We start from the raw sequence: 24321 nt of genomic DNA, 5'->3' as shown, positions 1-24321 counted from the left end.
TGTGACACTGGAATTTAAGCAACTTCCCCTCTTGTTCAGATATCATCATTTTCGTCTTCCTCTCCTCACTAATAAACGCTACACTTCACCGAACAAGGTCAATAGTCAAAGATGGTTAGGTAACATGAGGTCTCGCGTAGCTTGATTAACAGAAGGATCCAGGCCTGGGGATCTCAGCTAATGTAATTTTCCATCACTCCTGTCTTGATGATGTTACACACACAACAACCTTTGTCTTAAATAGAAGCACAAAGGCATATCCTTTTATAGTCCTCCCCTATTGTTGGCACTGTGGTTTGGCATGGGGGTGGAGGTGACACCTGTGGACAGTGGATAAAGGGCCTCTAATCACCCATCTCTGACCACAGTGTCCAGGATCACTCTGCTGTGTGTCAGTCCTCCCCTTTGTCTCTTGCAATGGCCCCTAAGAAGAAAGAAGAGCCAAAACCTGCCGCACCAGCTGCCCCCAAACCCCCAGAGCCTGAGCGCCCCAAGACCCCGGAGTTTGACCCAACATCAGTGACGGTAAAACATCAACAGATATTATTATTGTACACACAGATTGTGGATCGGCTTCAGATAGAGGTTGTTGGTGAATTTAACCCCTTTTTTTATTCAATCATATTAGACAAATAAGGAGACTTCATGCTGTTACCTATTCCTGTGTTTAAAGTCCATCAGAGACCCCATGTGACATTTACTTGTCAGTGCAAGACAAACAGGAGGGTAAAGATTTTTCAAGGCGTTATGGTGATTCTTGTAATATTTTTTCTAACCTTCATAGCTTTACAGAATTTTTCATAAACTGCACGCATGTTTGACAGTTAAGGGGGAAAAAAGCACGTAACTCACTGTCAGGGTGAGGTTCAGAAGCAAACTACTTGATACGTCAGACATCATGGAAACATTGTCTTCTGCTGACTTGGCCCTTTCTCAATGGATAAATGTTTTCTTGGTTGAGCGAGCTGCCATGTTACAATGGACCGTGGTTAAATCCACAAAATATGATCTTCATTATGTCTGCAAATAGCAGACCACCCTCACCATTCCTCTGTGGGGAAAAAGGGGTGGAAAAACTGGGAGGAAGAAAAATACAGATAATTATAGCCATCTTCATCCATCTTTAAACATGCTTAGATACGTTTTTGGATAATATTTTTACAAAACCTCACAAAGGGTCTAGGGGTCTGCAGATGTAGCCTGACATGAGACAGAAACCGAGGGCGTGCCCTGACAGTTCAAAATATGCTTGAAGTGCAAAACTTCAAAAGTTGTTGTGGTTACTGAGGCCAGAGCTATTTTTAGATTTAAAATAACAGATTTTAATGGAGCACAAAGCTGATTGTAGAAACGAGCTGCACAGCTGGTTTAACATTCAGTTCTCTTTCTACTATATATTCTACCACCTGAGTGTCAAACGTGTGCAGTTTCGCAGGAAAAGCAAAGATACTGTGCAGGACCCTCAAGCACGCAGGTCTCTGGTAGAGGACCCGAGCTTGAAGGATAAAGACCGCCCTGCCCTCTCTCTCTCACACAAACACAAAAATTAAAAAATTAAAAAACGAGGTGAAACAGATGGGTTTCCCTTCAAGGTTTTGTTCTGCTTGTTCTGCTGAACAAACAGAAGAATAATTAGAAGCATATATTTTAGGTTTTCTAACTCTAAATGGTGTTTAACAGATTTTATGTACTTTACACTCTTTATATCTAATAATGCTGCTCGTGTGCATGTGCACATGACATTATGACCTTGTTACTTCCCCGTGGAGCTGACAGCACCAAAGATTCCAGGTTACGTCTAAAAATAAACTCAAATGACGCTGACACTGTTAGACAGCATACATCTAGTAAGAAGGGGGTTTTAGCCTCAAGGTCACAAGTAAACAATGCACTTTGATCAGAACAGATGATGGCTGTAACTTGACCTGCTAAAATGGCTTGCTGTAGGAGGGTCATCAAGGTCACCGTCTTAAATGAATTCAATGTGTTTGCGGTACTATGTCCCAAATGATCAGCATCCCTCAGTCGCTTTGCTTTCTATGTCTTTTTGCAGCTGGAATTTACTCCTGAACAACTTGAGGGTAAGGCTCAGGCGGCTGTTACATGTTGTCTTCTGGGTTGCATGGATTGTGAGTTATTTATAGAGTGAATAAATTGTTTGTGTGATCATGCCACCCATAAGTGTGTGAGAGATGTTCGGCAGCAGCTGGTGATACACTAGAGCCAGCATACGCTATTATATTAAAATAAACATCCATCTGTGTCAGTCGCTTTGAAAAGGCTTTAAGATGCATGTCAGTCTAGGTAGAGAGGAACATCTGAGGGTTTGACTCTTTCATTAGCGGTGGGCTCTTTTATGTGAGGCGTGCAATTATGCTGTTGATCGTTACACAAACAGAGAGCATGTGATGCCTTTTTGCAAAGACTTTGCATGTTCTCTTAGATTACAATAACAAGATGAGAAATCAAAAGGAATAATGCGCTTTCTTTTCATTCACAGACTTCAAAGATGCTTTCCAGCTGTTTGACAGGACCCCAACCAGTGAGATGAAAATCACTTATGCCCAGTGTGGTGACCTAATAAGAGCTTTGGGCCAGAATCCCACAAATACAGAGATAATGTACGTGCTTGGAAAGCCCAAAGCTGAAGGTTAGTAATCAGACAAGTGTGCAAACTGAGTCATTGCTGTTGTTAAGAGTTGGAGCTGGATGTAGTTCAAGAATCTGTATAATATCGGACTAAATAAAGTTCACCACTACAAAGGAATTACGTCTTTCTTTCTTTCTTTCTTTCTTTCTTTCTTTTTGTGCTTTATTTGTTACACTTTCATTATTTTCTGCAGATATGAATACCAAGATGCTGGACTTTGACCAGTTTCTACCCATCCACCAACACATCTGCAAAGCCAAGGACCGTGGAACATTTGAGGACTTTGTAGAGGGCCTCCGGGTGTTTGACAAGGAGGGGAACGGCACGGTCATGGGTGCAGAACTCAGACACGTTTTGGCAACACTGGGTGAGTTAATTAACAGCTTTAATTCATGAAGCTGTCATCATAAGAAAATGTGCTGAACTGACTTTCCTGCGTTCTTCTTTGGGGATTATAGGTGAGAAGATGAGGGAGGACGAGGTGGAGCAGCTAATGCAAAACCAAGAGGATGCTAATGGGTGCATAAATTATGAAGCTTTTGTTAAATACATTATGGCATCTTAAGAGGGGCCGATGTTTCTTTCAGCCTCATTGTCATTCTGGTGCTACATCGCAGTACATAATGAAATCAATATGAGTGAGTAATGAGTTTGTCTCTCCTTCATTGTGAATTCTTGACCGCAAAAGATTTCTGTACATCTCATCTTGTATATTTTTCATTTCCATGCATCTTGGATTGATCTACAGCATAACTCCTCAATATTTCAGTTTTATTTTTTTTCTAAGGCCCCTGATGTTAATGCTGTGCACACACTGCACATTGCCCCTGTTTATTTTGTAGAGCATGGTAAATAAAAACACTCATTGTGGCTGTACTCGATTTTTCAAAAACGAACGCAGAAATGTGTGTTATTGTCTGCGCCTTTCACATAAGGCAGTTCATTTTGCTTCAGATTGAGTCATAATATATAATATAGTGCATTAAGAAGCAAATCAGTGACTCCATGGTGTAGTAGTTAGCACATTAGCTAAATCTAAAAGCTCACTGGTTTGAGAAAAAAAATGCTGATTAAAAAATGTGGAACCATCCACTGTGGTGACCCCTCATGAATAAAAGAAGCTACACTAACAGACAAATCAATAGAGTGTCCTGTTTGTTATTCTCAAGATAGCAACAGGACAACAATTAAAATAGGAAACTGTATAAAATCTCTGTAGTTTGCTGTAAATGAGCATATATTTGATTCAATTACTTCTTCTAAAAATGTTATACCTAAATTACGTTTCTCAAAATGTATTTTATTTTGTCAAAGTCATTCCCCAAGAGAAAAGCATCTTTAGAGTAAAGAAATAAATACTGACATTTAAAGTCTGTATTAAACCTAATATAGGGCAGTAGCACTTACTACAGTGTCAATCACAGGAATTTTTGAAAGAATAGTACTTTCCTTAATCAGCCAAGAGAGGGAGCTGTTGCTCAAAAAATGTCTCACATGCGGTAAATGTGGGGATTCTGTAAACACTGACGAATGAAAAACAACATGCCATTCTTCACCTCCAGCCCTGCTACAAATATACAAATGAAGGACATTAAGGTGCCACAGCCTATCCATCCTGCTAGTCCCACATTACGGAAAGTCATTTAAATTCTTGTTGGCATTTTATCCAATGGCAGGGTTAGTTTTATAATGCTCGTTAATCAGCGTGTAAACCCACGCCTCTAGTAAGACCCATAATGAGCCAATTTACCATAACTGATAAAATGTTCGCTGTTTGTGAGCATTGTTATGTAGTACTGCTTAAATACTATTTTGGTGGTAAAGTTCATACAAGCTTAACGACATCAACCCTGTACAAGGATCTTCCTTTTATTTCCCCAAGAGGAACAAAAGCGCTCAGATTTCTGAACAGTATCGTCATTGTCATGTTGTAGATTAGGTTGAACAGGTGCTCTATGGACCTATGCAATAATAAGAGTAAAATATTCAAAGCTTTATGCCTGCACCATTCAATTAAATGAATCACAGTCTTAGACATTATTTATACCTGTGGGGTATAAATAATGTCTAGTTGTGAATGAGTTGAAAAGGACCCACTTACTACATTCGTTTGTTACCTGAGGCCTGAGGCTACAAATACAAACATGCTACGCCTACATTTTTTTCCTGATATTGCTGAAAAACAAACAACATATTTCAACATAAGTCTGAAATCTGAATATAAAAAAGAAATTTCTTTGATTTTTCGCTTGTATCTTGACATTACAGTAAAGACTATCCCATTTTGCGATTAACTCATTTCGAAACAAGTTCACCGTTCCTCGATGGCATTATCCTTCACCTTAAATAGCTTTTCAAGCACTTCTTTTTCACTGTTCTGCTGACCTTCATCATGCCGCATAATCTTTTTCAGTCTGCTTTCCTCATCCAGCTGCTTCAGGCTATATAGTATATTTACCTATTATACAGCCAATTTTCCACCAGACGGCTAGGCTGGCACCAGTTTATAGTTGCTGGGACATATTGACTGTATGGTTTGAGTAATTTAGTAAACTGACAGCATCATATTGGAATAATTTCCACATTAATTCCGTATAATAACAAAACTCCTGGAAGAAAACAGTTTATATATTTTAATGCCATTCACCCTTAAGGCTTACCCTTAAGGAAAAATCAAGTATTCATGTTTAAAAAGTCCTGATTTACTTTGAATTGCCTGTTACCTGTGTAATTGTAAGCATGGTGCTTCTCCAGAAAAGAAAAAAAAGAAAGAGACGCTTATTCTGTTGTGTCAAATTCGTTTTTAAGATCAAGAGTTTTAAAGCCAGAGAGCATCATTTACATTAAACCTCTTGCTAACTGAGTTGACTCAATGCTGATTAGGCCCATCATCATGAGGTAACATTAAAGCAGAGCTATAAATCCGGTGTGGCTGAAGACATTAATGTGCTGGCACAGTAGTTCTGACTCATTCAAGTCAACCAGTAAGAACTGTTTTGCCAGTGGTGAAGATGTGAGCAACTGCCAGTGGGAGTAGTTTCCCTTCAAGGTTTATTGACAGAGAGCTTTAATTTCTTTTGTAATGTTTTCAGTTTCCAGGTGCTGTTGGTTATTTTTAAGCAACAAAACTACTTGGTAAGGCTTAGAATAATATTAGGGATTGGATTAAAATATATCCTCTCGCTACAATGTTGAGAATTTCTCTGCCAGAAAACCTTGAAGGCAAATACCACCAAAAACATTGTTTTCTTAGCCCCACCAGTCTGGTAAATGTGTTTTTAAGGTTTACTCCACCCTCTACGTGCACATGTGATGCATACCTTCTTTTAGAAATGTGTAGTCTTGAAGTCTGAAGTTGAAAACTCAAACTTAATAAAGTTCCTTTACAACCATAATTGACATTTTCACAGGCTGAAGGATGCTGCCTGTGGGAATTGCTATTAACTTACCTTTATGTATAAAATCAGCAGGGTGACCTTTGCATGAGAGTTTTGGCTTAAAGCAGCAATAATTAAGTGATGGGAGATACTTCATTAAGCGAGGTCATTTATTAGTTTATCTGAGCTTAAGATATAAATATTACATTACAGATGGGTTTATTTTGAAATTTGAGGCTTAGTGGCAGCCTTTTGTTGTCATGCTGGTTATTTATTTTCAGTTGATGCAATGTGGAATGCAGTTTAATGCAGACACATGGGAGTTCAGGGCAAATAATCCATGATGCTGTGCAGATGTGCTGCACACGTCTGGCATGATACAGAAGAATCTGATAGCATTGTCTATGTTTTGCAATGCTGGAAACCATTAGAAACATTAACTGTCACAATAAGGCTTGATTGGGCTACATCAGAGTATGTTTGTTGTTTGGGGATGTATAACTCGAATCCTGAGGGTTCTGGGAATAGGCTGTAGTTTCTGCTCCATTTCACTCCACTCAAGCCTGAAGTGTATGAAACAGTGTCTAGCAAGTGCTCTCTGAGTGTGTCTTCCATTCTGTGAGTAAAAACTACAATTTCAGATCAGCAAATGCCAGTGAAGTAGCAGTCGTTCAGTCTATCAGAAGAATAAATATGAGATTGGATCATTATAAAACTGCTGTATTTATTTTATAAAGTGCCTGGAGGTGAGGGAGATACACAGCAAATGAATCAGCTGAACAGATTCTATTAGTGCAATCTGTGGCTTTTGTAAGATTTTCAAACTGTATGGACCCAATGCACTGAAATGCCCCCCTCCAAAATATATAGTGTGTTATATAATTTAAAGTACAATTTTAATCAAAATCCTTTTTTCACACATACAGTCCAAGTGTATACAAGTAACACAAAGATACATGATTAACAGAGACAACGGCTTCATTTTCACAAAACTTTTTTTTTCTTTTGTTCATAAGGCAACCTGGGTTGTTCAACAAAGAGTTTGATTTTTTTTATAAAATTATGTCTGACATCAAACAGCACTGAATACACATCATGTACAATAAACGATGTACAAAATAAACAAGATTTGGTCGACAAAGTCCAGTGGAAATAATAGAAATACATAGGCAGTTAAAAAGTCAGTATGTCAGTAAACATGGTTTCTCTCTTTGGTGATTTCAAATAAAATATAGTTTTATTTATATTTTATTCACATTTGTTTAAAAAAAGTTTCTTTATGAAAATACGTCACAGTTGTAATGTAATGTGGTACACTTTGTATGTATGTAACATACTGAAGTCTTGGGAGGGTGCGCAATGTCATGGCTAAATTATGACGCCCTTGATCAGAGTTATATATTAATGGGTAAATAATGAGAGGTGATCAGTATTTACCAGCAAACATCAAGCGTCATCAAGCAGCAACAGCAAAAATGAACTAAGATCAACAGAAACAGATGTTGTAATGTAGCAAACGTTTACAAAATACTTCTTTTTTTTTTACATCAAGATGTGATTAAATATTTTGTGTTATGTACACCATCTTCACATGGGTGAAATAAATTCTGGATGTTTTATGTGACACTTTTAAATACAAACCCCGATATCAATTCAAATATAATCTGAAATAAATACATAAACTTAATAAATAAATAAAACATGGGAAGGTCATCCACTTTCTGTCCGAAGCTTACGAAATCTTCTTAATGACCCCTCTAGAGCTCAATCACAGTATTAAGCGTTAGTGTTAAATCCACACAAAACACACATCAAACAGAAATGAGTGGTGCTGATTTTGCCACCCATCAAATGTCAGACAGTTTTTATTTAACAGATGTGTAGCTAATCTATCAACACAGTAGGGAATATGTGCATCAAAATGTAAGCTTGCTGTAATTGATCGATAAACCTTTTCATAACAAACATTCCCTCCCTTATTATTATCTGTCCATACATGGCTGTTTAAATTACTATTGGGTGAGCAGCCTTAGGAGGTGTAAGAGCCGGGGTTACAGGCAAGCAGAAGGTTGATCTCACCAGAGCAACGGTTTAGGAAACCGATCGGTCCTCATATTGTCAAGCTCCTCTTCCTTTGACCCAGAAGCTTAGTATGTGACACTGATTATAAGGAAGCCACAAGGATTTCATAAAGCCAAAAGAATTTAATCTGCTTCCACTGTGCCTGCATGACAAATCCATGTGCAGCACTTAACAGATTACATAAATGAGAATCACTTGGCTCCATAAAATAATGTATATATAATCATACCTTTCCTCGTCTGCAAGAGAACTCTAAGTCGGGAACGCTCATTTATCGCTCTCGGGGAGTTCAAACACATAACACGTTAAATTGCTCTTTATGTCGACACCTTCCTTGCACAGTAAAAAAAAGCAACAAAAAAATAAGACCAAGTCTAACAAAAGGAAATAGAAATAGTTGTAAAATCAAATCCTCAGAACAAAGAGAGTGAAAAAAGTATTTACCAATGTTTACAACAGTAAGAAAGATGTAAAAAAAAGAAAGAAGAAAAATGATTTTAAAAAAGAAACATTATAAAAGCTTCTTAAAATGGTTTGTTTGTATAAAATAGCCGCATCTCACATTAACCAAAACATCATGTGTTGAGATTGTGTATTAGTTTAAAAAAAAGCAGTTGATGACTCTACGTTAAATTGTTTTCACTTCAGAGTGTTATGACTCATTTTTTATTTATTTTTTTTTTACTCTGTGCTGTTTTCTGTTTTCTTCCTCCCCAAAAAGCTTCTTTCTGTCAAATTAAGCTGCTGATAAAGAGCAGGTAATTCAAAGAGCAGCTTAGCATTTTTATCATAATAGATACAAATGGCAGTTTTGGCAACATATGAATGCGTCAAGGTCAGTCAAATTTCAAGTACTCATAACCAGTAACAACACTAAAATTATAGGGTCAAACCTGCTGTAATGTGACGATTGAACCATTTCGTTGTTTCGAAAAACCCAGCCCATCCACGTCACAAACGGTACCTTATAACGAGAGCTTCATGTCATTTTTGTGCAGTTAAAATGAACTTTTGTCACCAGGCAAAATAAATCGCATGACTCCTTAGTCATACCGGACAAACAGCGACCTTGCTGGAGGAATCAGTATGGAGATTGCGTGTTTCTGTGGTCACACGGCTGTGGTCTGTTTGATGCTGTGGAAGCTGATCCTGGTCGGTGAGGTCGGGATAGACATGGCTCGCGCCACTCGAACTCGAAGAGTGTGGTTGTCCTGCCAGCGGTGCCACCGTTTTCTTACTGCTGAGCGAACCTACAACGATGAGGATACCGGTGTGTTAACAATCCTAATAACAAGATATATAGAGAATAAAAGAATATTACAATAAACTTCAAATTATTTTTTTAAGATATTATACAACATTTTGGGAAGTCGTTTTAATTGTTTAATGTAAAGATAGAGCCATGTGAATAAATAATTGTTTTAGAAGATTCTGTGCAGTCCTGTGAAACTCCATTATTTAGTTCAGCTTGTAGAAAGCACCTTTAGCACTCCTTAACTTGAAGTATTGTTTTCTGTATGACTTCCAGTCTCTGGAAGGACTCACACTTCTTTACAACACTTCAGTTCATTGAAGTTTGCAGGCATTTGTTTATGCACAGCTCTCTTAAGGTCCTGCTCCATCATTTCAGTCAGGTTTAGGTCTTGACTTTGGCATTATAACACTTTGACTCTTTTCTTTTTCAGATTCTGTTCTAGATTTGCTGCTGATTTAGCTATTGGACAAATGGCTTCACATTTGAAAGAGTACTCTGGTATACAGAGGAGTTTGTGGTCGACTCAGTGACTGCAAGGTACCCAGGTCCTGTAACAGCAAAAAACAGCCGAAATCATCAGCCCTCCAACACGGTGCTGACAGTTGGTCTCAGGTGTTTGTGCTGATTTGCTGTGTTTGGGTTCCTCCACACATACTGTGCTTTATGGCGAAACATCCCTACTTTGGCCTCACATGTCCAAAGGACATTGTTCCAGACGTTCTGTGGTTTGTTCAGTTGCAACTTTGCAAACCTAAGCCTTCCTGCCATGTGATTTTGGAGATGCTTTCTCATGACAACCCTTTTAAACAAACCATGCTTGCTCGTTTTTCTTCTAATTATACTCTCATGAACTTTAACACTTAACATGCTAACTCAATCCTGTAGAGTCTGCGATGTGGTTTTTTGCATTTGATTAGCAGCACCTGGCTGCTACTTACAATACCCACTTCATTCCTGTGGAAGCAGTAAGGGTTTTTAACGAGATTATTATGAGTCCTGTTAAAACTCTGATTTTCTCATGACTGTAAATGTGTGACTTTAACGGTAGACTATGAGACCGTAAACACATTAACAAATTAACTAACTAATGAAAAATAATATTCAGGTAAAAATGTTATATTAAAAAAATATAACTTTTTTGCCAATAATTTAAAGGGCTCTGTTCCCACAATGTGTGTCTTTATGTATAAATTAAACCCTATTATTTTACTGATTTAATTTCTGTTTCCTCTCGATTACGATCAAACGTGACATAATCGTTATACTCCCCGTCTGTTGTCCTTTTGCCTCGATTTATAGGTTTTTCTTTTATTAAAATTTTCTGAATGTGATTCTTAATAAAAGTCACCTTCACAACCTTCCACCATGATCTGGCGTCATATTTTAAAATCAAATAAACGGTGATTTCAGCATATTTGGCCACAAAACCTAATTTCTGTCTCTGCTGCTCATCCACCTCCACGTGTCCGTATTCAGTCCTTTGAATCCAAGTCAGGTACAAAGTTTCCCACACTCACATTAATTTTAATGACTGCAGTCAATGTTCTTTGATGCAAGTCCTGCCACTTGCTAGGACTTGACATCTTCTTAACACTTTTAGGCAGTTATTTGGGCACTTATTTTAAAGACCCCATTTAAAAGAATGGGAATTTCAATGGTCCCCCAGAACATAAAAATTGCATGCATCAAATCATTGAGTGAAACTGCTTAAAAGGCCTGGCAACTTTGCCCTGGAAAAAAAAGGTTTCTTTCTCAGAAGTTATATGTCTACTTCACTTGTGAAGAATTACACAGCATTTTGGCTTCACTATCAGCTCAATCGAGAGTCCCGTCTCGGACTCCCAATAGCTCTTTTGAAGACAGCTTTGATTATTACTTTTTGTAACAAAGCAATAGATTTCTTTTTTTTTTCATCATGACCCTGATGAAGGCCACACAAGCACACAAACGCTTCGGTCAATTATTAAAGTTGGTCATCTTCCCTCAAGTGTTTCATGGTTTGTCTGCCAGAAAGCATCTAATTGATTCATTTGGGTTAAGAGCAGAAAATGCAGTCCCTGTCATTGTGAAATCCTCCAACAGAGTTTTATTCAGGAATCTTTCTTTCCATCACAATGTATATGCCTCAGTGTTTCTGATTGCTTTGATCAATTCAAGATCTTTGACTAAAGAGCCTCAAAAATTCCAGATAACATCAATATTAATCCAAAAGTCCCAAAAAGCAAAATCCTTGCTACAAAATTACAACCATGTTACCTCAACTCAAGAGAATCAACTCAATCAGTATACCTTTAAGTCAGGGGTGTCCAACTCCAGGCCTGAAGGGCCTGCAGGTTTTAGATCTCACCCTGGGTCAAAACACCTGAATCAAATGATTAGTTCATTACCAGGCCTCTGGAGAACTTCAAGACATGTTGAGGAGGTAATTTAGCCATTTAAATCTGCTGTGTTGGATCAAGGACACATCTAAAACCTGCAGGACACCGTCCCTTCAGGCCTGGAGTTGGACACCCCTGCTTTAAGTCCAAGCTTCAAATTTCCTACTAAACATGCTAACACTATGCCTCACTATATAAATAAATGCACCCTTTAGACTTGAAGGACGTAATGTTTCATTTGATTTCAATGTTAGCCGGTCTATAATTGACCCAGTATCTGAAACTGTCATGGACCTGGGTCGTTGACCTAGTGTTTTGAGTTTGTTTGGCTTCATGAGACATTTTGTTTTGCATTGTTTGCTCTTGTTCTTTCTTCATGGAGTATTTGTGATTGTTATGTTCAGTTTGAGAGCCCTGGGGTTATTTCTTCGTTCATCAAGTTTTGTTCCCTTTCGTGTCCCGTTTGTCTCGGTCTGCGTGTGTCCTCCCCAGAATCTCCTGTGTTAGTTATTTGTGCCTCCCTGTGAAGTCTCTCTTGTCTCCATGTTTATTCGCCTGTTTCCCAGTCATGTCTCTGTGCGTCTGTCTGGTTGCTCTCGCTCTCTTGCCCCCTGTCTGTGTCTACCTACTCGTCTCTTTCTCCTCCTTCTGTACCCTGTATTCAGTCAGTCTGCGGCTCAGTGCATGTTTCTCATGTTTCTTGTTTTATTCTGACAGTCTCTTGTCCTGTGTGCATCTTGTTCAGTTTTGGTTCCCCTGTCTCGTCAGTTAAATTATGTCCAGCCGTGTTTCCCACGTGTTTCCTCTCTGCCCTTATTCCTGGTGTATATATGCCTGTGTCTCCTCCTGCCTCTTCTTGATCTCCCTCATTCCTCTGGCTGTGTATTCTGGCTGTTTAGTTTCTCAGTGTCATTCCAGTTTAGTTTTGTTTAGTTTTTCAGTTAGCTTAGTTTCTGAATCCAGCAGTAAAGTGAGTTCAGCCCTGCATTTGAGTTCTGCGTTTTTGGGTCCTATTCCTGCCTGCCTTTCTGTCATAACAGCGTTATGACAGAAAAAGGATGTTTTGACTTTGACACAAATTCTTTCAATTAACACTTGTTCTGTGTCTAGATAACTGACAGTAGTAAACATAACACGGTTTGACTTTGACCACTGCAGAAGAAATTAATAATTGGATCCCCAGGTACTGGATATTTTTGTCTTATGAACCACGTCAGTAGCTAATTGAATCAATTTCAGTTTGAGTCCTGCAAATAGATTTATTAGTCTCTCATTAGTCTTGATTCTACTTGTGTTAAGCTCTATTTATGTCAGATGATATATAAACTATACTGACCATTCTCAGATCCCTGTCTGTCTTTCAGCAATAAAACGCTGGATAGCTCCAAATTTCCTTCCAGCTAATGAAGCCAAATCAGGGGTTATATTAAAGTGTCACACTCACCCTGACAGCTCACATAAAAAGGGAGCGTAAGTTTTAATGACATTTCTATATTTGTGGTATTTGTCATTTTGTATTTTGTTTTATATTAGTGGAGCATTTTGTAACTGTGGTTTGAAAAGTGTTGTACATATTTATGCACTATTTCTTTTTCTAAAAATGATACTAAAGCCAGACAAAGAAGAACAGGAAGCCAGAATGTCCATATGGACAAAAACCAAAATCTGAAAACAACAAGCTGTAACAGAGCTGGGCTATGTGGTTTTTATGCACTATACTAGCAAAATCATATAATAAATAGCAATAGTTAAGTCAACCCTCCTAATTTTTCATTTTTTAAATAAGGATCGCTTTCCAGCAGTCGTTTGTAATGTGGCCTAAAGTCACACAATTGCTTTTTTTGTTTTGTTGTTTGCCACTCAGAGTCTTAAATTGCAATTAATATCTGTTCAAATAGGATGACTCAATTTCTTCACATCACGTCATTAAATTAACAAACTCTTTACCCCCGAGTTTCAATAATTTGAGGGATGAGAGCGCGCAGGAAGAGAGTCCTTCATTTTTTTTCTATCACAATTCATCACAATTTATGTGTAATCATAATGGCGTTAATGACTTTTAACCAGCTGGAGTTTTGGTAATTCGCTTTTATTTCAATCAGGCAAAAATGAGACAGCCTCATAACAGTTTTCTATGCTGTTATTTCACTGACTGCACGGAAACTCTTTGGCATTTTCTTTTCTATTACGGCTTCTTGATCCTCCCCCTGGTTGAACATAAAAATGTTAACTTGGAGGCAAGTTAGAAAAACAATATTAAAACTAATTAAGGCTATCAATTTATGGTTTTATTAAGCTTGTGTATCAAAGAAAAAAACCCAAAGACATTGACAGTAAAATTAACATCATAAATAACGGGTGTTTTGCTAAACTCCAGTGACTCACCTCTCCGTTTAGAAAGCAGTAAAACACTGACACAAAGAACCCCTGCAAAATAAGACACATTAGAATTAGAAGCTGAAAATGTGCCTGTATTATGTAATGACACTGTAATTAGACGCAATCATTATAAAGAAAAGGCAAAACAAATTTCCAAAGCTCTATTCGAACCCCCCTTCCCCTACTCAGCCCTACATTTAAGCACAGGAGATAAATAAATAAATAAAAAAATAGCCACAGAGCAGAAATCATGCCCACATGGCTCTGTTATTCCTGACAGCTGAGAGCACTGAACATGAGGTAGGAGGGCCATGTTGTGTGTAAGCGCAGCCAGGATGCTACTTCAAATCATCTTCCCACAAGAAGCCTTAGAACCTGAAAAGTCACTCTTTAAAGTAGCGATACAACTCTGAGATAAAAACACATTAAGAAATCAGAATGATTCATATTTTTAACTTTGTGGGCAGTGAGTGTGGGCTTTCAAACTCTGGCCACTGTCACACTGTATTATTAATCATAATCTCACCTGAAAAGACTGTAAAAAGGAGTTGAAATAGATGAACACAATTTGCGAGATGTCATCCTCCCCCGGATTCACAAAGAAGAGCATGTAGGTGATGCCGAGCAGAGGTAGCAAGACTAGTGTTGCTTTCACGGCTTTTCTGTGAAGACAGAGTTGGAGTCTCATTTATAGAATTGCAAAAATTGAGCCTTGAATGTCAGCCCAGTGGATTCTGGAAAATGCATGACTCTGTGTCAGCGGCAGACTGGGATAAAAATAAAAATGTCACCCTCCACCACATGGATGTTTCAGATTGGAAGATGGGCCCTTTTTCAGGGGTAGAAAAAATATGTATGTCACATATAATTCTAGTTCTTCTATAATAATTTTGACAGTGTGAATAAGAGCACAGTTTAACTTTCTTGGTTTTGCAATGCAACAATAAGCCATCACATCTATAGATGAAAATGTGGATGATTCATCGTCTGTCTCGCCATCTTCAGCATGTCCTCCTCCACTGCATCCATAAACCTCCTCTGTGGTCCTGTCACGTGTCCAACATGTCCACTACGCCTCCTCAGAGCACATCCAAGCCATTTTTGCTTCGGCTCTCGGAATTTGTTTTTCAAAATAAAGCTCAAACTGTCCCATACTTTGAAATGTTCACAAGAGAATCCAATAAGCAGACACAGCAGGCACTGGCAAGTGGATGGATAAACTAAAAACCTTAATCTAGAACTCATAGACAACCAAAAGCAGTGTGCAGTCTGATGGAAAAACTCAAATGAAAGGAATCCAAAACCCAACAGGAACAATCCAAAACACAGGGAGGCAGCAGAAAACAAGAGAGTCTCGAGAACAGGCGAGAGATGTAACAACGCCTATACGGACTAGGGAGAGGGATAATAAGACACAGGTGAAATCAATCAAATCAGGGTGGAAAAAGAAATTGAAAACACATAAAGCAACATGAGGAAAACAAAAAGGGCAAGTAAAAGAAAGAAGGACAAAAAAACAATACTTGCAGAACAAAATACACACAGGCTCAGACAGGGAAAACTCTGAAAGCATTCACATGAGAAAAAGATTCAAAATCATAAGGGCAACAGCCAAACCTAATTCAAGGAATAACAGAAAAGACCATGGTGGGGACTTTTAATATGAGCTATGACAGTCCCATAATTTAGGGATGACCACAAACCTTTCTTTGCCCTTACTGATTATAATTTTCATTTTAAAACAATCAATTTTTTTAAGGTCAAGAAGTTCAGCTTGAAACCCTTGTGCTTCATTTGCTTAAATTTGTATGGCTCACAACGACCACCAGCAATCCAGCCCCAGCCTGAAAAGACTACACTCAGATTGTCTGAGCCGTGACACTGAAAACACTCTGTGCGCTTGAAATAATCCCCACTGGCGAAAAACACACTTGACACAGTAACAGCAGGTAGGAAAACAAGCTCACTATTTTAGCAATTTCAGCCATTTGACATACACAACCTAACAACATTGTTCAGGTATGCACTCAGCTCGGGCCTCTCAAGCGCACACCAAATCTCTGCTCTCTTCTCAGGCACACAGAATCAGACAAACTCAAGGTTTTTCCCCTTTAACTGTTACTAGTGCATGTAAATGAAAGAACTTCTTGCATGAAGTATTGCAACTGAGTTCACTAAGGTTGAGGCGTTTGTCTAGAATCTTTATTTTATGGGTAAGAAGCACATTTCTAATACTTTTGCAGTGTCCTGTAATAAGTTACAAGACAAGACAATATACTTATTTTGTTTCAGGCTTATATTATTATTATTATATACTTTATTAAGCACACTGGTTACCAGGTTAGACTTGTGTTAGACCCCCGTTTGCCTTTAGAACTGCATTAATCCTTTGTGGCATAGTTTGAATAAGGTTCCTCAAACATTCCTCAGAGACTTTGATCCGTTTTAACATGACGGCATCTCGCAGTTGCTGTACATTTGTCAGCTGCACATTCCTGATGTGAACCTCCCATTCACCACATCCGAAAGGTGCACTGTTGGATTGACATGTGGCGACATTTGGCATTTGCAAAGTGAATTTATTGTCATGTCGAAGAAACCACTTGGAGATGATTTGAGCTTTGAGACATGAAGGTTTATTTTGATGGAAGCAGCCATCAGATGATGGGTACACTCAGTGTTGGGGAGTAACGGAATACATGTACCGCTGTTACGTATTTAAAATACAAAATATGAGTAACTGTATTCCGTTACAGTTACCGTTTAAAAAGGTGGTATTTAGAATACAGTTACTTTGTTGAAATAAATGGATTACACGGCGGTACTTTCCTGTTTCATATTGTCGCAGGTCAGGACTGTTTGGGTTTTGTTTGACAGCTACGTTCTGTTGTTCCAGGTGGCAGTGTTACGGTTGCCATGGTTACAGGGTGACACTCTCTCTGCGTGTTTCCTGGGTGAGAGAGCGCCTTTTTGTTGTTGTGCTAAGCTAATAAGCAGAATGTAGCCTCATGGGCAGTGTAGCCCGTGCTGCAGGGAGAATGGACTGCCATACCCCTTATGTGTCTGTGAGCCCGAGGAGGGAGAAAAGGAAAAGTACGAACTGTCATGAGCAGAAACGGGAGCTGGAAGCATGTAAATAGAATAATAACCACTGCAGCCAAGAAGAGTGCCTGACAAGCCCAGTTGTAAGTAAGCTATTAAGACTCGACTGTACACTGTGTTCATGTTTTCCTCCAAAAACAATAAGTTCCGTTGAAGCAGCCTTTCAACGCCTCTCTTTGTCTCTCGCAAGCAGAGTTGACCCACACAACAAAGTAAAGCTATTTTTTGACTACGAGCGGCTCCCGTTCGGAGCCGCGGACCTTCAGTAACAGTAATAAATCACAGCAATAGTACATTCACGTAGTTGTAAACAGCATGATAATATATTAAGTAATCCAAAGTATTCAGAATACGTTACTCTCATTGAGTAACGTAACGGAATACGTTACAGAATACATTTTGGGGCATGTATTCTGTAATCTGTAATGGAATACATTTTAAAAGTAACCTTCCCAACACTGGGTACACTGTAGTCATGAAGGGATGGAGGTGGTCCCTGTTTAAATGATGATCATTTAGTACTACAGGGCCCAGTGTATGTCAAGAAAATATCCCCCCTACACCATCACTGCACCACCAAAAGCCTGAACCATTCATACAAGGTTGGATGGGTGCTTTCATGTGGTCTATGACTCTACCATCCAAATTTCACAAGCCACCAAATCACAGCTAAAGTTTTTTAGTGACGTTAGTTTCTTTTCCCACAAAATTTCCAATACTTAGCCTTAAAGTCATAAGGCAAAAGTCACAACCACAATAACAGATTTCTTCCTTAATAGCAGTTTGATTTAATTATCATTAACACCGGACCCTTTGATCACCAAACATCTGTTCACTGATAGGATATTAACGCTCTTAGATTTGTATGAAATGAGGTCTGATGCTGATGATAAAGGTTTAAATGAGTCTAATAACTCTAAAAATGTGCTTCTTCTGAAACACTCCTTAATGTCCTTGAAAGAAGGAAGACAAAGTGTACTGCTCCTAAATTTATACGCAGTTACCAACAGAATCAACTCACCTGTACTGTATTGTTTCTGATGTGGTTGAAGCTCTTAGTTTGGTCATAAGAATTCGAACTATATTGAAGAGGAAAACAAAGTTTATCTAGAAGAAGAAGACATAAGGAAATTATTACTTTAAAATGCTGTGCTAATGACTTATATTATACAGAGGGGAAAAATATCAGACAGCTCAGTCAGTGTTGAGCTGGGAGAGACGAAGTAACACCAGTCAAAGCATATAATCTTCCTTAACAAGACAGTGATTAATTATATTACATGTTGCTAAGGACTTACATAAGGACTTACATAAGCACAAACATTTATGTGAAATCAATTTCTTATTTTCAGAAGTCTTTTGTTTGGAAACCCTTAAGACTACAGTTCTGTGCAAAAGTCATGAGTCATCCCTCATTTCTTTATATTTAGCTTCAAAGGAGTCAGACAGAAGTTTTTCTTTGGACATTGAGTCCTTTTTAATTCATTTTCAGTCCAGTCCTTGCACCTGACCATTTTCAGTGGGATGCTTTTTGTTTGTCAGTTCACTTAATGCTGACCACTGGCCACATGTAAAAACATGAAGCTGCGTCCTGCTTTGGGGCTGTTTTTTTCATATGGAATCAAAAATGTAGAAAAGTGAAATTAATTGATATTGATTAACTATGTAATATTATATCTAAAGCATCTGATTGGCAACAGCTTGTTTTTTTTTTTTTTTTTGTATTTCAAACGATCAATATACTAAAGTCCTACCTGGATAGAAAAACACAGTGGAATACTATTAGTCATGGATTGGCCTCCACAGAGCTGAGACCACAACATTGTTGAAAAAGTGTAAGATCATCTTCATGGAGAACAGAACAAAACACAACATCCAAAGAAAAGCTTTTGATGTCCTTCAAAGAAGCCTAATTCTGAAGACTACTTAAAGAAATTACAAAAAAAGCTTATCTAAGAGAGTCCAGACTGTCCTGAAGAATACTTGAAAGTCAATATGTTGGTATGACCAGCTGGTCGTGCTGCCTTTGAAGCTTGCTGGTATTGTAAAAGTACTTTTTCGAGCCTGAAGGCTGCTTAAAGGAATTGCTGGAAAGCTTGCCGAAGAGAGTTCAGGCTGTGTTGAAGAAAAAAGGTGGTCACACCAAAAATGTTCCATGATTGCATGTTTCAATAAATGACTGCACAAAATATTCAAAAATGAGGGGCTCAGTACTTTTGCACTGTACTGCTGTGACTTTCTAATCTAGTCACTGCACAGAAATGCAAAAAAAATCAGTATAGGGCAGATTTTCTATGTTAATTAGCAAATAATGTCAAATTGATGGCAATAAATTTACAGTCCGTTTTCTTTGTTGTAGCTCACCAAAAGCACAAGAATAACAGGTCCCTGGTAAATGTAGTCCATGTATTTTCCAGGTTCTTTACCAAACCAGCATCTGTTGACAGGAAAAGAAGAAGAAATGTACCATTAATTAAAGAAATCATCCAGAAAACATTCAAATTATGTGGCCACAAATTATTAGGAGATTTCTTACTGTTCATTTTCATAATACAGCTTTCCTATGGCCCAAGCCACAATTATAGGACATGGAATACCTGGAATAACAAGGAAGAGTCGTGTAAGTGGAAATAAAATAAAACGTATTTGGTAAACAGATTTTCTTTTTCATGGCATTGAAGACAGAAGGTCAGAATAATAAAGACGAGAATCAAAGATAGTTTTTTTTTTCTTTGCTTTTCGGTTTTTGTTTTGTTACATGCACAGTCATGGGGAGGGGGAAGGGATAACAAGCTAACACGCTTCAACTACAAAGAATAAAGTTAGAACATGCTCCAATTTTTACTGCCCTCAAGGGTTATAGTGTAACGGGAACAGTAGCATAATCTCTGCCAAAAGGGGCTTCAGAGTCATACCATATAACTCGTGAATTACAACTGCTTCCCCTAGTCCAGCATGTAATGTATATCTGGAAAAATGTTTGATGTTGATGCTTTGACAAAGTAAATAGAAGGTTTTTCACGAAAAAGGACCATTCACCATACCTCTAAAATTAGTCACTGCTGAATAAAGGCCATGCGTTAACAACGTGTCAAATCAGCGTGTTAAATCAGCGTGTTAGGTGCCAGGCCTGACAAGGTAAGACCAAGTGTGCTTGAATAGGCTGAGATTTCTTATAAAAAGCATTGACCTCTCCAGAAAAGAGCAACTGCACTGACCGTATCAATCAAACGCGAATGCAATCATCGTTCAGAGCATACTAATTTTATTAGCTGTCTTCAGCCTGTTTTTCATCAAAGTCTTTTCGTTACATGTAACATGTAACGTTAAAGTGAAAAAGTAAAGAATATCTCACTGCTGCCCAAAAGCAGTCCAGACCACGGGTCAGGGAAAGTCCACTCCTTTTCAACATGCAGCTGAATTTATTCGCGTTCCCTCTGCGACTAACTGAGCTAAATATCTTCCAGGTAGCTTATCCAGTGCATAAATCAGAAATATTAAAAGCAGACAGAACACTGAGCAGATGTAGTCAAGCTTTGCAGGAGGAAAATGTCCACAAATTGGACGAAATGTTCGTAAATAAAAAAAGAAATAAAACACACATCAAAAGCAGTTTTGATCCCAGCTCATCAGACCTGTCGTAGCGGACAGATTTCATGCGCCCCACTTCTATCACCTCCTAATGAAATGAATTAGAAGCCTCTCCAAATGAAACCCAGTGAGAAAGCACCTGCAATAACCCCATTTAAAATAAAGCATATATTATATTGTACATACTCCATGATCGTTAATATGAAATTAACGACTTAAATGGATAATACTTTATATATGGAGGTGGAGTGGATGAGTGGACTTGCAAATAGGAACTACTCTGCTAATCTAATCTTCATGAGACAAGCTGTCAGTACTTACTATTATATTCTTATTAAAATCATATTAGAGAATTAAAAATCTGATATGTGTGAGATCTTTTTTTCATTTCTATTTCAAAGCTAACATTAGCTTCCCAATAATATCATCCATCTGCCGTTCACCGCCATCTACTCTCTACATCTGCTAATAAGACATCATATTTTAATCTTGTGCTCACAAAGCTCCATTAACTCATTTTCTCATGACCTAGTTTGAAGTAAAGTATGAGGGTTTTTTTCTTTCTGCTGAGCACACTGTGTCCATTACATAAACAGAAGCAGAAAATCTCAGTGTTTCCGGGAAGCATGCGAGCAGAATACTTTGTGTATTTCTGTCCCTGATGATGTTGGCTCTGTACAGCATATAATATGCTTGATTTATCAGTCAAGGTGAGATAATTTATAGGGTCATGATAGGATATCTGCTGCATATTCAGGACTCAAAGTCAAGCACGCTGCATGCCGGTTCTTTCATTAAATTAAAGTCTTATCTCGGATATGAACCACTAAAGAGTTTCCCTCCTCTTCACTGGAGAAGTGATTGTACTCTCGGGCACATGTTCAGTTCAAACAATAACGCCTGATAACAGTGTTTTGTCACAACCTGGTTTTCAATTAATGCAAGAAAAGTAAAATTCTCCTTTTGAGTATATGTATGGTTTGACAAACTGTTGTTTTTCTAATTTTGAGCACATTCACCAGTCACTCTGTTAGTTACAGCTTGCTAGCGCCATGTTGGATCCAATTTTGCCTTTAAAACTGCCTTAATATTTCATGGCATAGATCAAACAAGGCTGAATTCCTCAAAGCTTTTGGTCCATACTGACATAACAGCATCACACACACAAAAAAAACAAACGTGTCAGAGTCAGCTCTACAAAAGACAAGCGAGTATTAAAGGAGTGATGTTTTGTCACTGTGGCAGGTAATTTCAAATGCAGTGTTTCTATCAGCTTAACAAACAAACTGTCTGTGTGCAGTTTATTTCGCAGTTTTTTTTCTAGCTGAAGGTCCAGCTGCTGTATTTCACAGGGAGAGAAAAGAAAGAGAGCTAACGTCACTCAGAGAAAGATAAGAAAGGCGGGACAGGAGATGAAGAACAGAGGTTAGATTTAAAGGTAAGGACTGCTCAGTAGTGTTTGATAAATTGGATATGCAAGTTTTTAAATTTTTTAATCAGGTATGTACAGGTCTGTAAATGCGACATGTTTTTTTTTTCATATTGTGAAACATGCTGCAAAACAAACTGAGCTAGACTAACTGTGTATTTAAAGGTTGCATGAAAATACTCTGCAGGTTAGTGCAGGATAAACTGGTTAACTTGCTGCACTGTGGTGGATTTAGATCAGCTGATCACAGCAGCTATATTAAGAAAACCTACTGGAGCTCTCAATAGAAATTATTGTGAGCTGCGATTCTTTTTCCCCACGCTGAACCACTACAACTGATATTAGGGTTCCCTCACCTGCTGAATCCCACTTTAACCTCTTCGCTACTCATGTTCCTCATTAGAGGCAAAGTTACCCTCTACAATGTAGGCAACAAAAAACAGAGATATTTTTCATTTTCCTTCTTTTTTTCTGCTCATGTTCTCTTTAACTGATTCAAGCTGAGTATATTTAAGGATTATTTCAATTTACATAAAAAATGTATACTTATATACTAGTATTTTTTATTATCACACTGATATACCACAAGGTTGGTGTAAATGTTCTTCAAGGACCCACTTTTTACTTTTACAGAACATATTGAGAGTCATTAGGCCAGACAACATTTTTCCAATCTTCTGTTGTACAATTTCGGTGAGCCTGTGTGAATTGGAGCCTCACTTTCCTGTTCTTAGCTTGCAGGAGTGGCGTCGAGTCTGATCTTCTGACGTGGCTTCAAGGTCTGAAGAGTTGTGCATTCAGAGATGCTCTTCTTGGTTGTAATGAGTGGTTACTGCTGCCTTTCCACCAGCTTGCAGCAGTCTTTCCGTTCTCCTCTGAGCTCTGATATCAAAGAGGTATTTTCACCCAGGGAACTGTTTTTTGTTTTGTTTTGGGTTTTTTTGTTTTTTTAATCGTTCTCTGTAAATTCTCAAGAGGATTTATTGAAAAATCCCAGCTATGTTCAAAGTCACTTAAATCACCTTTCTTCCCCATTCTGATGCTTGGTTTGAACTTCAGCAGGCCGTCTTGATCATGTCTACATGTCTAAATGCATGTGTGCCCTGGTTGCTGATTTAATGACTAGCTGATTATGTATGTCCTTCAAAAATCAATAACACAAATAAATATTTGACATTCGTACGAGCCGCTTTCCAATTTTTTTTCTGCTGTACTTTAATCTTCTAAAGAAATGTCTTATAACCTTATCAACCAGTTTTTAGAGAGATCAGAGTATAGAAAAATTAAAAAAAAAAAAACTTCTATAAATACAGTGACAGATTTTAATAACACAATGGATAAAAATATCATTGCTGTGCCCTGTTTTTAGATTTATTCCCTTTGAAATGGTGCATTTTACATAATCCACTCATTTAAAAGTATTGGTTCATCAAAGGAAAGCTTATGTTCATTGTGTCCAACCAGATGATAGCTTGGCTTAAGGTAAAGGTAATGTCACCTAATAATACTTTGTCTTATTTTGTTTCATTTTACCAGTTTATTAAACTAAAGTCTGTATATTCCGCCTGTTTATGCTTTAAATAGAGTTTATAAAGCACTATGGTTTTTCCATAGAGTATGAAATGTGTTTCATAAAAAACGCCTTGAGCTGAATATAGCATGACAAATGCACTGATAACAATCATACTTACACCAGCCGATAAACAGGAAGACCCACTTTCTCAGCTTATCAGTTGAATATGTCATTACAATGGCTGTGTGAAGGTAGCATCCTTCAACAAACATCCAGAAAAAGTTTGTCACCACAAAGTAGTTGTATATTGTCGTTATTAAGCGACACCAAGGCTGAAAAAAAAAGAATTCAGAAAAGATTTTAAAGACTTTGTATTGGTAAATTAACACCTCAGTGATACTTTCAAACCCCATAACACATCACTGCTGTTACCTCATTGCTCTCATGGATATTGTGGTCAATCAGCTGAAGCAAAAACCACATAACATTCCTCAGTATGAAGGTGGTGATTAAGTTCCAGTGGATGATGTTTCGAAGACATCGTATGCTCCTAAAACAATAAGCC

General features: G+C 38.0%; 2 protein-coding genes across 2 annotated transcripts in view; one reads left to right on the top strand and one right to left on the bottom strand.

Moving 5' to 3' along the window:
* The first annotated feature begins 350 nt into the window (after positions 1-350).
* myl13 (myosin, light chain 13) lies at positions 351-3546 on the top strand. Its single transcript, XM_006792096.3, has 5 exons — positions 351-525; positions 2054-2081; positions 2501-2650; positions 2844-3017; positions 3109-3546. Exons 1-5 carry the CDS (start codon positions 418-420, stop codon positions 3213-3215), a joined length of 567 nt encoding a protein of 188 aa, XP_006792159.1. The 5' UTR covers positions 351-417; the 3' UTR covers positions 3216-3546.
* A 3209-nt stretch (positions 3547-6755) lies between these two features.
* Positions 6756-24321, bottom strand: part of crhr2 (corticotropin releasing hormone receptor 2) — a 40458-nt gene continuing 22892 nt past the window's right edge. The window contains exons 5-12 of the mRNA XM_006792097.2: positions 24189-24306; positions 23935-24088; positions 19760-19820; positions 19588-19660; positions 18245-18330; positions 14648-14783; positions 14128-14169; positions 6756-9359 (exon numbers count right to left, since the gene is read on the bottom strand). Coding sequence (XP_006792160.2) covers positions 9219-9359; positions 14128-14169; positions 14648-14783; positions 18245-18330; positions 19588-19660; positions 19760-19820; positions 23935-24088; positions 24189-24306 — 811 coding nt within the window. The 3' untranslated portion in view covers positions 6756-9218. The remainder of the gene's footprint in view (positions 9360-14127; positions 14170-14647; positions 14784-18244; positions 18331-19587; positions 19661-19759; positions 19821-23934; positions 24089-24188; positions 24307-24321) is intronic.

Source organism: Neolamprologus brichardi, chromosome 18 (genome assembly GCF_056152115.1).
Source record: "Neolamprologus brichardi isolate AB-2024 chromosome 18, ASM5615211v1, whole genome shotgun sequence".
Classification (NCBI taxonomy): domain Eukaryota; kingdom Metazoa; phylum Chordata; class Actinopteri; order Cichliformes; family Cichlidae; genus Neolamprologus; species Neolamprologus brichardi.
Note: the sequence above shows the minus strand (reverse complement) of the source record. Positions and strands in the feature narration are given on the sequence as shown.